This window comes from Bufo bufo, chromosome 6, assembly GCF_905171765.1.
Source record: "Bufo bufo chromosome 6, aBufBuf1.1, whole genome shotgun sequence".
Lineage (NCBI taxonomy): Eukaryota > Metazoa > Chordata > Amphibia > Anura > Bufonidae > Bufo > Bufo bufo.
The window spans coordinates 26,643,907-26,661,283 of record NC_053394.1 but is presented as its reverse complement, the minus strand read 5'-3'; the positions used below and the strand labels follow the sequence as shown (position 1 = coordinate 26,661,283).

At 47.9% G+C, this 17,377-nt stretch overlaps 1 protein-coding gene across 1 annotated transcript in view; it reads right to left on the bottom strand.

Moving 5' to 3' along the window:
• Positions 1 to 16,181, bottom strand: part of LOC121003892 (early activation antigen CD69-like) — a 35,932-nt gene extending 19,751 nt beyond the window's left edge. Inside the window, exons 1-3 of the mRNA XM_040435832.1 lie at positions 16,104 to 16,181; positions 4,734 to 4,812; positions 2,130 to 2,222 (exon numbers count right to left, since the gene is read on the bottom strand). Of these exons, the coding sequence (XP_040291766.1) occupies positions 2,130 to 2,222; positions 4,734 to 4,812; positions 16,104 to 16,145 (214 nt within the window). The 5' untranslated portion in view covers positions 16,146 to 16,181. The remainder of the gene's footprint in view (positions 1 to 2,129; positions 2,223 to 4,733; positions 4,813 to 16,103) is intronic.
• Positions 16,182 to 17,377: the final 1,196 nt, after the last annotated feature.

Here is a 17,377-nt window from a genome sequence, read left to right as displayed (position 1 = left end):
GTGTCCGTTTTTTGCTGTCCGTGTGTCATCCGTGTTTCACCGACACTGCACAGCTGAAAAATAATTTTCAAAGCATCTCCTCCTAATGATCCGTGAAACATGGATGGCATCCTGCACATGTGGAGCACTGATGTGTGAATGAGGCGTTAGAGAAGATAAAGAAGCCGCACTATATCCAAAGGACACTGCTTTCTTCACTGAAGTTGGACACGCTGCGGCTTCTTTTTCTTATATAATTTACCATATATATCATGTTAGCGATGCCGTCTCTTGCACATCTTACGGCTCATGCACATACCGTATGAATTTTGGGGTCCGCAAAAAAATTGATCACATGTGCGTGACACCTGTGTTGCATCCGTTTTTTGTTTTTTTTGCGGATCCATTGTAACAATGTCTGTTCTTGTCCCTAAAAGAGACAAGAACAGGACATGTCCCCTTTTTTTTTTTTTTTTTTTTTTTTGCAGAACGGACATAGACAGACAGACAGACAGACATTTCATTTTTTTTGCGGCCCCATTGAAGTGAATGGTTCAACATCAGGTCCACCCAAAAAATGGAACGGACACAGACAAAAAATAATGTGTGTGCATGAGGAAAATAATAGCATTCTGAATACAGAATGCAAAGTAAAATAGTGATGGAGGGGTTAAAAATAAAAATAAATTAACTCACCGAGTCCACTTGATCGCGTAGTTGCGAATCTCTGTCTTCTTCTGTAATGTTGAGCTGCCGGCTAAGGACCTGTGGTGACGTCACATCACATGATCCAATCACATGGTCCCTCACCATGGTGATGAACCATGTGATTGGACCATGTGATAAGCACAGTGACGCCACCACAGGTCCTTTTCCTGCACACAGCAAAGAAGACGACAGAAGAGATGACGGCTGCGCGATCAAGTGGATTAAGGTGAGTTAAATTATTTTTTTTAACCCCTCCAGCCTTATTGTACTAAGCATTCTGTATTAAGAATGTATTATTTTCACTTATAACCATGTTATTAGGCTGGGTTCAGACCTGAGCGTTTTACAGCGCGTTCCTACGCGCTGTAAAACGCTCAACAGGCAAGAACCAATGATTCCCTATGGAAATGGTTCTCCCCTGAGCGTTTTACAGCGCGTACGATCGCACTGTAAAACGCCCGACGCCCCAAGAAGTACAGGAGCTTCTTTGGGGCGTCTTGTCGCGCGTTCCCGTACATAGACTTCAGTGGGAACGCGCGACAATGGGCGTTCGCTTGTTCCGGAGCCGCGTCTGTAAACGCGCGATACAATCGCGCATACAGAGCGCTCAGGTCTGAACCCAGCGTAAGGGAAAATAATAATGTACAGAACACCTAACCCAAACCCGGTACTTCTGTGAAGAAGTTCGGGTTTGGGTACCAAACATTCCGATTTTTCTCACGCGCGTGCAAAACGCATTATAATGTTTTGCACTCGTGCGAAAAAAAAAAAAAAACGCACATTTTCCCGCATCTTATCCGGGCAAAAAACATGACGCCCGTGTGAAAGAGGCCTTACACAAGCGAGCTCCATGCATTGGACTCTCAAGAGTGTCAGTCAGCGAGTGCTCCCGTCCTGACCTCCCAGCACTGCCGGGGGGGCATTGGATAACCCCTTTAACGTATAAAAGGCCTTGTGCTCCCGGCATTCTTATTTATACAGCTTTCTATAAAATGACCATTTTTGGTTATTATGTCGGTCACACGGATATATTTACCAGGCTGACATTGTGGGGGGGATAATTGGGCGCCACCCAGGACGGCAGATGAAAGCGATGAGTCACATGATCCCGGCAATTATTCTTAATGCCCCATGGGTAGGGGGTAACATTATGGGATGACTTCACCCTTAGGCCTCCTTCACATCTCCGTTCAGAGATCTGGCAGGCAGTTCCAGTGCAGAGCAGCCTGCTGGATCCTCTACTTCACCGCCGGATCCTCTACTAACTGCAATGAGATCCGGCGGTGATCCGTCAGATTTCTGGCATAAATGCCGGGTTTTGGCTTGACCAAAACCATTGCATGCAGTGGTTTTTTGTCCGGCCAACAGCCGGCATTTGCACCGGATCTCCAACACAGATGTGAACGCTGCCTAAATGAGGACATGAAATACTGGACACTGACCTGTGCCAACAAGGACGAGCAGTAGAACAATGGTTAATATGATAATAACCAGTAGAAGCAGGAGGAGCCAAAGGGGGACGGTCACACTTCTTCCTGGAAAATAAAATGTGCACTGAAATGAATGTCACTTCTGGACCCACCCAAAATCTGGATTGTTTTTAGCTTATTAAAAGGGGTTGTCAATGTTAATTGTGAACATTACAGCATTCACTAGACAGGTTGGATCACATGATATTTTTATAAAGCAGGTTGTTACGGACACGGCGATACCTAATATTTGCATTTTTAAAATTTTATTTTACATAATAAAAGCATTTTTTTTTTTTTTAAATCATGTTTTTGTGTCTCCACTTTCTGAAAGCTAATTATTTTTTGTTATTTTTTGGACGATTGTCTTAGGTAGGGTCTCCGTTTTTGCGGGATGAGATGACGGTTTGATTGGTACCATTCTGGGGCACATAACTTTTTTATTGTTTTTTTTTGTTTGTTTTTTATGAAAAGGTGATAAAACATGGCTTTTTTTTATTTATTTTTTTTTATTCTTTTCCTGGCATTCACCAGAAAGGTTGTTACAGACGCGGAGATACCCAATATGGGCATTTTTATTTATTACGGTTTTACACAATAAAAGCGTTTGTGTCTCCACTTTCTGAAAGCCATATTTTGGACGATTGTCTTAGGTAGGGTCTAATTTTTTGCAGGATTAGATGACGGTTTGATTGTTACTATAACAGCTTATTTTTATTTATTTTTTGGGGGCATTCACCGTGTGGTAAAAGTAATGTGATCCTTTTATAGATCAGGTCGTTACGGACGCGGCGATGCCAAACATTTTTTGTGTTTTTAATTTTTTTTAAACAATTATATGTGTGGATATAGGAAGAAGTTTTTTTTCTTCATTTCTTTTCCTTTAAAAAAATAAATATTTTTTTTTTAACACTTTGACCCAGACCCACTTAATTCTTGAACATCCAGTGGGTCTGATGGCTCTTCTGTATAGTGTACTGCAGTGTATTTTCATTTACAGAAAAACCATGGCAAGCCAGATGCAGGCAGTGTTCTGTCCGGCAGCGTTGAGAGGGTGGAGGGGGGGCCATACTGAACAGGGTGGGAGGGGGTTAACCCCTCCCACCCTAATGGTTAGCCCCTTCTATACAGCAGTTCCTAAGGACTACAGCATGGAAGGGGTTATGTCTGCCGTTTCAAGCAGAGTGTCAGCTGTATGTTACAGCTGACACTCTGCACTGCTCGGCTATCCTGAAAGGGGGGGGGGGGAGTAAATGACAGTGCGCGCTCCCGTGTGGAGTGAGGAGGAGTTACAGAGAATCCGTCAGATACAAGATTCTCTGTAAACTGACTGAGAGCAGCCTGCTGTGCATAGGAAGCACCTAAGGCTGTAGAACAAAAAGAAGAATAGAAAAATAAAGACAACCAATTGGAGAAATTATTTTCTCCACCAAATAAATTAGTGTAAAAATGTTAATTTATTATTTATTTATTACAAAACGTGTCCGTAGTCCTGCTAGGGGACTTGAAAATGTGATCCTCTGATCGCTTCTCCTATAGACTGCAATAAATTAACCATTGCAGTCTACATTCTTATTGAGCTGCCGTATCCTGCTCTCATCAAGTCAATATAGTGTAGCGTCGATCTGGCCGATTTCAGCGGTCTGTCAGTACTGACCCGCTAAAGCCCACAGCGAGCGGCAGAAGCCACCCCCATCTCCAGACCATGACTGATCGTTTCCTATCCTGAATACAACAGTTGTACTGCAGCGGGGGAGGGGTGGGGACGGCGTGCTGCATCACACTCACCTCTCTCGCAGTGGTTGTAAGTCAGTACCCAAACCGCTAAAGCGTCATGCAGACGTCTGTGGAGCACAGACCGTGAGATACCGGACTGGCATTGCAGGAGCGCACAGAGTCATTGGTTGCTATGACGCTGTGCGATTTGTGCCGCCGCAGCAGTACAGTAATATACTCGTATGATCTATACGAGTGTATTACTGTACAGCAGCAGCGGCATGAAGCACACAGCGTCATAGCAACCAATGACTCTGTGCGCTCCTGCAATGCCAGTCCAGTATTTCGCGGTCTGTGCTCCACGGACGTCTGCATGAGGCTTAATTCTGCGAACAGTGACTGGCTGCAGCGGTGCGTGCAGAGATGTACAGGTGTACAAAAGGTTTATTAAGAAATTAATATCTAGACCTGAAACACATTCAGTTCCCCTGGTGACCACCTGGGACTTTCCTGACTGTACAGAAATAAAGGGGCTTTTACAGCAGATAGGGGTCTATACCCGTGCATGCCATACTCTTCCTACATCCCAGCAGTCAGACCCCCGCTGATCAGATGCTCCAGGGGTGGGCAACCTGCGGCACTCCAGCTGTTGTGAAGCTACAACTCCTAGCATGCATACTTGCTCTGCTCTTCTCAGAACTCTCATAGTAATAAATGGAGCATGCTGGGAATTGTAGTTTGGAGCGCCGCAGGTCGCCCAGCCCTGCGCCTATACTGTGGATAGCAAATAAATGGGTTTTGTGGGACAACCTCTGTAATGCAAGGTAAGGTGACATCACACTATGAGGCGGTGACATTTACCATAACGCTGTAAGAAGGACTTTCTTGGGGTCTCACATTTTTCACCTGCTTTCAATGGAATCCTGTTTTCTGCATCGACCTGAAATATATGATACAAACTATATGAAAGATACAAATCCCATGTATAAAGCAGGTATATGACATCCACGGAATGATAGAGGTGATCGACAACAGGCCCTGCAGCATTCAGGAGTAGGGGGCTGAGCTACAACGCCTGGAAAACCTGGGGGGGAGTCTGACACCCCAAGCCCCCACCAGCTGTTCTGCAGGAGCCACTAGCTCAGTCTATATGGTGGATGGAGCTGGTTACTGCACTAGCTGAGGTGTGCGCCGGTGCCGATCAGATATCGATGGCTTGTCCTGAGGACAGAAGTGGACAACCCCTTTAAGGCCAACAATGTTAGCTGCTTCCATGACTGCTATGACTGACGTGCGCGTACTAGTCTGAATCGCCGGCCGCCTGGGTGAAAAGGGAGAGTGGTCCGCGCAAGCGCGGCCTATAGAGGTGGCCGTATCTATGGGTTGGCAAAAGTCAACAATGGGGTAAGAGGGAAGTGCATTTCTCTAAATGGGTGCATTATAAAAAATAATAATCATATAAGCTATTTACAAAAAATCTGTATGGCACCAGTGTAAACTTTTAAAAGATGATCTGATGATCTTTCAGACGGGAATACCCAGAAAATCTATCATTGAAAACCCCCTTACAGGGTGATGTTCATACAGTACTGTCTTCCATTCTCACTTTTACAGATTTTCAGTCGCAGAAATTTATGCCACAAATCGGCCACATGTGAACGTACTCTGGGGTTTTCTGGAACTTAAAGGGTTTTCCCCATAAAGAAGCTTTGCACAGAATAGGTGATAAATGTTTGATCGCCGAGATCTGCACCAATCATGAGAGCGGGGGTCTCCAAGTCCCCTGTATGAATGGAGAGGAGGTGCCCACGTGTAACGATTGCTCCATTCATTTCTATAGGACGGAGAGTAAAGCTCTGTAAGGCCTTGTTCACATCTCCATCAAGCAGATCCGGCACAAACACCGACCGTCGGATCACTGCTGGACCTCATTACAGTCAATGGGCCGCCTTGTGCCGGATCTGGTTGATGGAGACGTGAACGAGGCCTAACTGGCAATCCAGCAGTGACACCTGCACACTACAGCTCCAGTCACACAGGGACTCGGGAACCCATGTCCTAGTAATCGTCAGGGGTCCCAGCAATCGTACACTTATGACCAAGCCTATGGATAAGGCCCCATTCACACCGTATAAATTTTGCAGTCCGTAAATCACGGATCTGTAAAATACGGATGCAGTCTTTTTGCATCCCGCACTGGTAAAAATGCCTATTCTTGTCCATAAAACGGACAAGAACAGGACAGGTTGTACAATTTTCTGTACAGCTGCGGACAGCACACAGATAACCTCCATAGAAATTAATGGGTCCACGTGGAATCGCCAAAAAATGCGTACCGGAAATGCAATAGTTTGAATAGTAGGAACGATTATGATCTGTCTAACTGGTGAACAGGCAGCAGCGCTTCAGCAAATATACTCTGCACCCTGAAGACTAAGGCCCCTTTCACACGGGCGAGATTTCCGCGTGGGTGAAATGCGTGAGGTGAACGCATTGCACCCGCACTGAATCCGGACCCATTCATTTCTATGGGGCTGTGCAGATGAGCGGTGATTTTCACGCATCACTTGCGTTGCGTGAAAATCGCAGCATGCTCCTCTGTGTGTTTTTCACGTAACGCAGGCCCCATAGAAATGAATGGGGTTGCGTGAAAATCGCAGCATGCTCCTCTGTGTGTTTTTCACGTAACGCAGGCCCCATAGAAATGAATGGGGTTGCGTGAAAATCGCAAGCATCCGCAAGCAAGTGCGGATGCAGTGCGATTTTCACGCGCGGTTGCTAGGAGACGATTGGGATGGGGACCCGATCATTATTTTCCCTTATAACATGGTTATAAGGGAAAATAATAGCATTCAAAAAGGGTTCTGCACTTTGTTTTAACTGATCTATCCTCTGGATAGATCACCAGCTTCTGATCGGCGGGGGTCCGACACCCAGGACCCCTGCCGATCAGCTGTTTGAGAAGGCAGCAGCGCTCCAGCAACGCCACAGCCTTCTCACTGTTTACTGCTGGCCGAGTGACGTCACGACTAGTATCGACTAGCGTGGGCGGGGCTAAGCTCCATTCAAGGGAACGGAGTAAACAGTGAGAAGGCTGAGGGGCTGCTGGAGCGCTGCTGCCTTCTCAAACAGCTGATCAGCAGGGGTCATCAGTTAAAACAAAGTGCAGAACCCCTGTAATACAGAATGCAAAGTACAATAGGGCTGGAGGGGTTAAAAAAATAATAATTTTAAATAATTTAACTGACCTTAATCCACTTGCTCGCGCAGCCCGGCTTCTCTTCTGTCTTCATCTTTGCTGTGCACAGGAAAAGGACCTGTGGTGACGTCACTGCACTCATCACATGGTCCGTCACATGATCTTTTTACCATGGTGATGGACCATGTGATGAGCGCAGTGACGTCATCAAAGGTCCTTTTCCTGTGCACAGCAAAGATGAAGACAGAAGAGAAGCCGGGCTGCGCGAGCAAGTGGATTAAGGGGAGTTAAATTATAACATGGTTATAAGGGAAAATAATACAATCTACACAACCTTGAACCCAAACCTGAACTTCTGTGAAGAAGTTCGGGTCTGGGTACCACATTCAGTTTTTTATCACGCGTGTGCAAAACGCATTGCACCCGCGCGATAATAACTGAACAACGGAACGCAATCGCAGTCAAAACTGACTGCAATTGCGTACCTACTCGCGCGATTTTGCCGCAATGCACCTAATCCGGACACGCTCGTCTGCAAGGGGCCTATAATGAGACCCATAACGAGGGAGCGGGAAGACATAATGTGAGCCGCATGATGAGGGTTATTCCTAATGAGACTCATGCAGGTACCAGGTATAGACATGTGAATGATTGCAGCACCCGGAAGATATGCCCCCCAGCAGGTGGATTATGGTTCTTAATGGGTTAAGCCCCCATTCCTGTTCAGCTCTGTGTGGCCCCTGGACCCGGGTTCTGACCAGTAATCCTGGTGGGTTAAATGTCCGCTTCAGCTGCAGGAGGAGATCCCGGTCCGGATGCAGGAAAGGAGGTTCCTGGTGCCGGAACACTAAGGTAGCCCACCAGCTGCGGGAACGGCCATTTAACCCATTAGATCGGCTGCTTTATGGCGTCCGACCCTTAGCCCCACATCTTGTATGCATTAACCAACTGAATCACCTACCACTCGCGGGCGCCATCCACAGTAGGCAGAAGCTACGCCCCCGAGAACAGCGACAAGACGGACGTACAACAGACGCCGATTTCTGAACTGTTCATGGTTGATCTGTGATAACAGCAAACGGGTCTTTGTAGTGATCTGTGGCTTCCATTGATTGGATGTTCAGCACGATCGGCGTCTTAGACTGGGTTCAGACTAGGGCTGCAGTAAACGATTATTTTAGTAATCGAGTATTCTATTGATTATTTTTTACGATTAATCGAGTAATCTAATAAGAAAAAAATAATAGACTGTTTTCCTCTATAAAAACTCATCAGACCCCCTGCCATTAGTCCCCAACACCATCAGCTCTGCCCCCCTTGTGCCATCAGCTCTGCCCCCCTTGTGCCATCAGCTCTGCCCCCCTTGTGCCATCAGCTCTGCCCCCCTTGTGCCATCAGCTCTGCCCCCCTTGTGCCATCAGCTCTGCCCCCTTGTGCCATCAGCTCTGCCCCATTAGCTCTCCCCCACCCCAGAGCATTCATCTCTGCCCCCATTGTGCCATCAGCTCTGCCCCCATTGTGCCATCAGCTCTGCCCCCATTGTGCCATCAGCTCTGCCCCCCATTGTGCCATCAGCTCTGCCCCCCATTGTGCCATCAGCTCTGCCCCCTTAGCTCTGCCATCAGCTCTGCCCCCCTTGTGCCATCAGCTCTGCCCCCCTTGTGCCATCAGCTCTGCCATCAGCTCTGCCCCCCTTGTGCCAACAGCTCTGCCCCCTTTTGCCATCAGCTCTGCCCCATTAGCTCTCCCCCACCCCAGAGCATTCAGCTCTGCCCCCATTGTGCCATCAGCTCTGCCCCCATTGTGCCATCAGCTCTGCCCCCATTGTGCCATCAGCTCTGCCCCCATTGTGCCATCAGCTCTGCCCCTATTGTGCCATCAGCTCTGCCCCCATTGTGCCATCAGCTCTGCCCCCATTGTGCCATCAGCTCTGCCCCCATTGTGCCATCAGCTCTGCCCCCATTGTGCCATCAGCTCTGCCCCCATTGTGCCATCAGCTCTGCCCCCATTGTGCCATCAGCTCTGCCCCCATTGTGCCATCAGCTCTGCCCCCATTGTGCCATCAGCTCTCCCCCTATTGTGCCATAATCTCTGCTGCCATGCTCCTCCTGACACCCGGATTGCACAGTGTCATTGGTTACTATGACGCTGTGCACTCCAGGCGCCTGGCCTTAGTTGCGCCCCACCCCCTCGGTTTCACCAACTTACCTTTCCAGCAGGGGCGCTGCCGACACTCCATAGTTCTGCGCTGCTCTGCTCCTGACGTCACACAGTGCGTCAGGTCACGGCGTGCGTACGTCAGGAGGTCAGAGCAGCGCGGGACCATGGACGTACTGTGGAGTGTCCGGAGGCCGCCTGCTGGAAAGATAAGTATTCCAAGCGCAGCGGGAGACCACGGAGCGGGAGTAATAGCAAGCGTTTCACTCCCGCTCCGTGGTCACATGACACAAACGAATCTTCGATGCAAAAAATGTGCATCGAGGATTTTTTTTGTGTCGAATTACTCGATTAAATCGAGTAATAGTTTCAGCCCTAGTTCAGACGAACGCGTTTGTTCCGGGAATGAGTGAGCGCTATTTCCCGGCCTGAACGCAGCTCCTTTGATGTAGACTCAATGCATTATAATTAGGGCTGAGACGATTACTCGATTGAATCAAGTAACTCAACAAAAAAATCCTCGATGCAAATATTTTGCATTAAGGATTCCTTTGTGTTATTCGGCCGCAGAGCGCGAGTGAAGCGCTTGCCGTTATTCATGCTCCGTCGTCACCCGCCGGCCCGCACCGCACTGCATATAAGCATCTCTTTACAAGTGCTGCTAATTAAAGGGGTTCAGCTCTGAACCTGGACATACCCATATTTTCACCCAGGCAGCCCCCATGATGATGCTCCGATGCGCTCCCTTGCCTTGAGTTAGATCGCGCAGGGCACGGGCTCTTTTATTTACAATAACACACTGCAGGGCGGAGGCTTTCGCCCAGCAGTGTATTCGGAGATGTCACCGGCTCTGAGCGGCGTGCTTTAGCACTGCCCTAGCCATTTTACTGGCTAGGGCAGCTCTAAAGCCCACCCATCAGTGCCGGTGACATCACCGGCTTCCTGGCAGCCCCATGGAGAGCCCGGTTAGTCACTGGAACTCCGGAAAATGCCTTTTCCCTGCGCGATTTAGCGCAGGGCAATGGAGAGCATCGGAGCATGAACTGCTCTGATGCTCAAATCAGGGGGGGCTGCCGGGGTGAAAATTAGGATATGACAACACCTTTAAAAAATAATTTAACTCCCTTTAATCCACTTGCTCGCGCAGCCCGGCTTCTCTTCTGTCTTCATCTTTGCTGTGCACAGGAAAAGGACCTTTGATGACGTCACTGCGCTCATCACATGGTCCATCACATGATCAATCACCATGGTAAAAAATGATCATGTGACGGACCATGTGATGAGTGCAGTGACGTCACCACAGGTCCTTTTCCTGTGCACAGCAAAGATGAAGACAGAAGAGAAGCCTGGCTGCGCGAGCAAGTGGATTAAGGCGAGTTAAATTATTTAAATTTTTTTTTTACCCCTCCAGCCCCTCAGCCTTCTCACTGTTTACTCCATTCCCTTGAATAGAGCTTAGCCCCGCCCACGCTAGTCGATACTAGTCGTGACGTCACTCGGCCAGCAGTAAACAGTGAGAAGGCTGTGGCGTTGCTGGAGCGCTGCTGCCTTCTCAAACAGCTGATCAGCAGGGGTCCTGGGTGTCGGACCCCCGCCGATCAGAAGCTGGTGATCTATCCAGAGGATAGATCAGTTAAAACAAAGTGCAGAACCCTTTAAGAATGCTATTATTTTCCCTTATAACCATGTTATAAGGGAAAATAATAATGATCGGGTCCCCGTGCCGATCGTCTCCTAGCAACCGTGCGTGAAAATCGCACCGCATCCGCACTTGCTTGCAATTTTCACTCAGCCCCATTCACTTCTATGTGGCCTGCGTTGCGTGAAAAACGCACAATATAGAGCATGCTGCAATTTTCACGCAACGCACAAGTGATGCGTGAAAATCACTGCTCATGTGCACTTCCCCATAGAAATTAATGGGTCTGGATTCAGTGCGGGTGCAATGTGTTCACCTCACACTTTGCACCCGCGCGGAAATCTCGCCCGTGTGAAAGGGGCCTTAGGGTTGTCACGATACCGAAATTTGATTTGTTTTCGATACCATAAAAAAGTACTGTGATACCAGGCCAAAAAAAAAAAAACACACACACACACACACACACCAAAAAAGCCGCGTGCATTTCACATTTTATGGAACGTCCGGCCCATAATAGAACAGTCCTATCCTATTTTTTGGGGGAACAAGGTGACTAAAAAATGGTTTTTATTTTTGTTATGAAGTTCACCACATAGGAGAGATTTTTTATTATTTTAATAGTTTGGACTTTTCGGACGTGGCGATATGTAATATGTTTATTTATTGTTTATATATTTTATATGTAAAATTGGGAAAGGGGGTGATTTATGCTTAATATTTTTTATTTTATTTTTTTTTACTTTTTATTTAATAACTATTTCCCCCTTAGGGCCCAGAACCCGGGATCTTTTCATCCCTTGTCCTATTCACCCTGATAGATGTCTATTATGGTGACTAGGACCTCACACGGTCCCTGCTGCCCTGCGCATAGTGCACGCAGCAGCATGGAGCTGACCATGGACGGCTTCAGTAGCGTCCTGGCTGCCATGGTAACCGATCAGAGCCCCAGGATTAGGCCTCTTGCACACGACCGTATGGTCCGCAAAAAAAAGGATGACATCTGTGTGCATTATGTTTCTTGCAGAACGGAACAGCTGGTCCCTAATAGAACAGTCTTATCCTTGTCCGTTATGCGGACAATAATAGGACATGTACCGTATTTTTCGCTTTATAAGACGCACTTTTTCCCCCCCAAAAGTGGGGGGGAAATGGCCGTGCGTCTTATAAAGCGAATACTTTGCTGGCTGCTATGCTGCACAGCGCGGCCAGCGAAGTATCAGTGACAGTGTGGAGGGAGGAGGCGGGGCCCGGTGCAGTGACTCTACTCTAATACACCGGGCCCTGCAACTGTTAAACATTCAATCGGATCTATATCTAATAGTATATGCTCTGTACGGCTCTTACTGTAGTACCGTAAGTATAGCGCAGACCGGCATCTCCATCGGTCATGCGCCGCTTGCCGCACCTCCTTCCTCATGCGCCGTCTGCCCCAGCTCCCTCTGCCATGCGCCGCCTGCCTGTTCATTCATAAAGTGAGATAAGTAGACAGGCGGCGCATGAGGAGGGAGCTGGGGCAGGCGGCGCATGAGGAGGGAGCTGGGGCAGGCGGCGCATGACCAATGGAGATGCCGGTCTGTGCTATACTTACAGTACTACAGTAAGAGCCGTACAGAGCATATACTATTAGATATAGATCCGATTGAATGTTTAACAGTTGCAGGGCCCGGTGTATTAGAGTAGAGTCACTGCACCGGGCCCCGCCATGAGTGTCTCCGCCTCCTCCCTCCACACTGATGCATCTGATGGGTGATCTGTAGATGACACTTATGGGGATCTGTGGATGACATAAGTGTCATCCACAGATCCCCCCGTAACAGTGCCTCATCCACAGATCCCCCCCCATAACAGTGTCATCCACAGATCCCCCCCCATAACAGTGTCATCCACAGATCCCCCCCCATAACAGTGTCATCCACAGATCCCCCCCCATAACAGTGTCATCCACAGATCCCCCCCCATAACAGTGTCATCCACAGATCCCCCCCCATAACAGTGTCATCCACAGATCCCCCCCCCCATAACAGTGTCATCCACAGATCCCCCCCCCATAACAGTGTCATCCACAGATCCCCCCCCATAACAGTGTCATCCACAGATCCCCCCCATAACAGTGTCATCCACAGATCCCCCCCATAACAGTGCGTCATCCACAGACCACCATTAGTTCAAAAGCTACCAAAAGCACACCTTTTGGTTCAAAATATTTTTTTTATTATTTTCCTCCTCAAAAACCTAGGTGCGTCTTATCAAGCGAAAAATACGGTATATAAAAGTGAATGGGCACTCTGATAAATGGAGTCACATATGAAAATATTCTTGTCTCCTTCCTCAGTGGCTAGGAAGGAGACAAGAATAGTCCCCGAAACGCGTCTGGCGGTAACACTCGGTCATTGGATTAAAACAGCTGGTCATATATGTCGGACAACACCGATCGGATGGTCCACAAGTGAAGCGCTTCACCAAAGGTACCCACTAGCGGAATCCCGATTTTGCCATTCTGAAAGGAATCGGCACACAGCCGCCTCACCATTAAACACTGGGGCTCTATAGACTTTGAGACACGTGGGACGCTAAAGGAATCCCACTGATTGTACAACCAGTGGAAATATCGGGATCGCGTGTGCAACAGCTCGACACAGCTATAATCCAGCAGAAGATTAAAGATCCGGTATACAACCAAAGAAAGATCTTTTACATTAGATGAAACAGTAGGTAAGCTTATCATACAATTACAGCACGTGGGACGCCACGAACTGAGGCTGCTAAACGTGAGTACTATCTGCTCACACTGAGAGCTTACTAAACTGCCTTAAAGGGCTTCTGTCACCCCACTAAAGTGTTTTTTTTTTTTGGGCTAGTTAAATTAGTTATATAGCGATATATGAAAATATAATTGTGTTACTTACATTGATCCAGCAGTTTATTCAAAAAACGAAGTTTTATAATATGTAAATGCGGGCCCTACCAGCAAGTAGGGCGGCTACTTGCTGGTAGCTGCTGCAGAAATCCGCCCCCTCCTCTTGTTGATTGACAGGGCCAGCCGTGATCTCCTCCTCCGGCCAGCCCTGTCGGCTTTTCAAAATTCGCGCTCCTGTGTTCATTCGGCGCAGGCGCTCTGAGATGAGGAGGCTCGTCTCCTCAGCACTCCCTCAGTGCGCCTGTGCCGATGATGTCTTCTCTTTCGGTGATGTCATCGGCGCAGGCGCACTGAGGGAGTTCTGAGAAGACGAGCCTCATCTCATCTCAGAGCGCCTGCGCCGAATCCACACAGGCGCGCGATTTTTGAAAAGCCGACAGGGCCGGCCGGAGGAGGAGATCCCGGCTGGCCCTGTCAATCAACAAGAGGAGGGGGCGGATTTCTGCTGCGGCTACCAGCAAGTAGACGCCCTACTTGCTGGTAGAGACCCAATTTACATATTATAAAACTTCGTTTTTTGAATAAACTGCTGGATCAATGTAAGTAACACAATTATATTTTCATATATCGCTATATAACTAATTTAACTAGCCACAAAAAAAAAAAAAAAAAATCACTTTAGTGGGGTGACAGAAGCCCTTTAACAATCACCTTCTGCTGTGTAATCTATTCAGAACAACGTTCTATCTGAAAGTGTCATTGTCCACCAATCGGTTGAATACTATTACCGATACACGCATATAACTGTGGAATAAGAAAGGACTATTATTCTCCAAAAAGCAAACCTAAGCTTGTACGATTGTAGGATTACCATTTACTCATCTCTGAGGAACTTTAGAACTTTGACCTCATATCTGTGAATATTACCTACAAACCGCCCCATTACATCAGAGGCTTTTTCAATAGAAACCTATCAGGATACATATATTGCGGAGCGAACTGTGCCCGTTATGTTTATAGAGATTGTTTGATTTAGCCTCCATATTGTGCCAACATCTGGTTCCTTCCTGTCTGGGATCCGATAGGTGGAACCAACCACTCATATTTTATATGATTTTATATTGATTGTACAATTTTTTTTTTTTTATATATATATATATATATACATATTTTTCTTATTGTATATTTTTTAACATATGTTAGGGTCCTTTAATAGTCAATACCAATATACCAATGTGGTATATTATTGTGTGATACTAATAAATTCTCGATATTGATCTATTTCCATATGTGACTCCATTTATCAGAGTGCCCATTCACTTTTATATATTTGACTGACTTGGTGAGTAGGGTGTCGCACTAGATTGGAGCACCTATACATCACCATTAAAAGGGTGAGCCGTCCTATACCTTTTGTTCCAATAATAGGACATGTTCTATCTTTGAACGGAATGGAAAAACGGAAATGGAAGGCATATGGGGTACCTTCCGTTTTTTCTGCAGATCCATTGAAATGAATGGTTCCGTATATACAGAATGAGGGTCCATTCACACGTCCGTAAGTGTTTTGCGGATCAGCACATCACAGACACTATAATAGAAAATGCCTTTTCTGGTCCGCAATTGCGGACAAGAATAGGACATGTTCAATTTTTTTTCCAAGAACGAAATTGCGGATCCCGAAAAAACGGATGCGGATCCCGAAAATGCGGAACCAGGAAATGCGGATTTGCATCCGTTCCAGCCCCATTGAAAGTGAATGGGTCCGCAAATTGCGGAACTAATGCGGACCCAAATTACGGACGTGTGAATGGACCCTAAAGAAAAAAAAAAAACGGAATGTAAATGGCAAAAAAAAAAGTTTGTGTGCAAGAGGCCTTACACTGCTGGGGCTCTGATCGGAACTGCCACCAATGAGGAGGAGGGCCCCCTGTGGCCACTGCCCGGCACCTGAGGGGTTACCTGAGGCGGACCGCAGCCCCCAGTCCTGACGCCCGGTACAATCCTACCTTCAGCGCTAAGGGAAGTGCACGCGCTCGTCTCTTTTCAGAGATCTAATAGCTGTGAATGGAGAGAATACCAGGCATGCGGGGGGCCCTCTCTTTTACTACAGGGGCCCCGTTCTGGTAGCCGGACCAGCACTCACCTGACACTGGTGGCAAAACCTAGAACAGGGGCCTGTGCTCCCCCCGTCTGAATGGAGCGGCAGACAACCATGTGGAGAACCACAAGTCACAGAATAACCCGCAGTCTATTATCAGACCCGACACTCTGCAGATGGTACATTACAGTAACACAGAGGAGAACCAGTGCCAGAACAACCTGCAGAGCACAACTACAGTGATAAAGAGGAGAACCGCCACTTTGTACATGGATTACCTCAGGGCAGTCCTCGGCCGGAGCTCGGCTCTTCTCCTGCATCTCCGGCTGCTGAGTAATCAGTCAGTATTAGTAACAGTTCAAAAAGTTTAAACCTTCAAATGTGTAAAAGGCGCGTTAAAATGGTCACATGACCGATGTGGGTGTGTAGGGGGAGGGGCTTATCTAATACTAAGAGTGTGAGCAATCTGTGTGAGAGGAGATACGGGGGATCGGTCTGTGTGAGAGAGGAGATATGGGGAGCAGTCTGTGTGAGAGAGGAGATATGGGGAGCAGTCTGTGTGAGAGAGGAGATATGGGGAGCAGTCTGTGTGAGAGAGGAGATATGGGGGAGCAGTCTGTGTGAGAGAGGAGATATGGGGAGCAGTCTGTGTGGGAGAGGAGATATGGGGAGCAGTCTGTGTGGGAGAGGAGATATGGGGGAGCAGTCTGTGTGAGAGAGGAGATATGGGGAGCAGTCTGTGTGAGAGAGAGGAGATATGGGGGAGCAGTCTGTGTGAGAGAGGAGATATGGGGGAGCAGTCTATGTGTGTGAAAAAGGAGATATGGGGGAGCAGTCTGTGTGTGAGAGAGGAGATATAGGGGAGCAGTCTGTGTGTGAGAGAGGAGATATGGGGGAGCAGTCTGTGTGTGAGAGAGGAGATATGGGGGAGCAGTCTGTGTGTGTGAGAGAGGAGATATGGGGGAGCAGTCTGTGTGTGTGAGAGAGGAGATATGGGGGAGCAGTCTGTGTGAGAGAGAGGAGATATGGGGGAGCAGTCTGTGTGAGAGAGGAGATATGGGGGAAGTCTGTGTGAGAGAGAGGAGATATGGGGGAGCAGTCTGTGTGAGAGAGGAGATATGGGGGAGCAGTCTGTGTGAGAGAGGAGATATGGGGGAGCAGTCTATGTGTGTGAAAAAGGAGATATGGGGGAGCAGTCTATGTGTGTGAAAAAGGAGATATGGGGGAGCAGTCTGTGTGAGAGAGGAGATATGGGGGAGCAGTCTGTGTGAGAGAGAGGAGATATGGGGGAGCAGTCTGTGTGAGAGAGAGGAGATATGGGGGAGCAGTCTGTGTGAGGAGATATGGGGGAGCAGTCTGTGTGAGGAGATATGGGGGAGCAGTCTGTGTGAGGAGATATGGGGGAGCAGTCTGTGTGAGAGGAGATATGGGGGAGCAGTCTGTGTGAGAGGAGATATGGGGGAGCAGTCTGTGTGAGAGGAGATATGGGGGAGCAGTCTGTGTGAGAGGAGATATGGGGGAGCAGTCTGTGTGAGAGAGGAGATATGGGGGA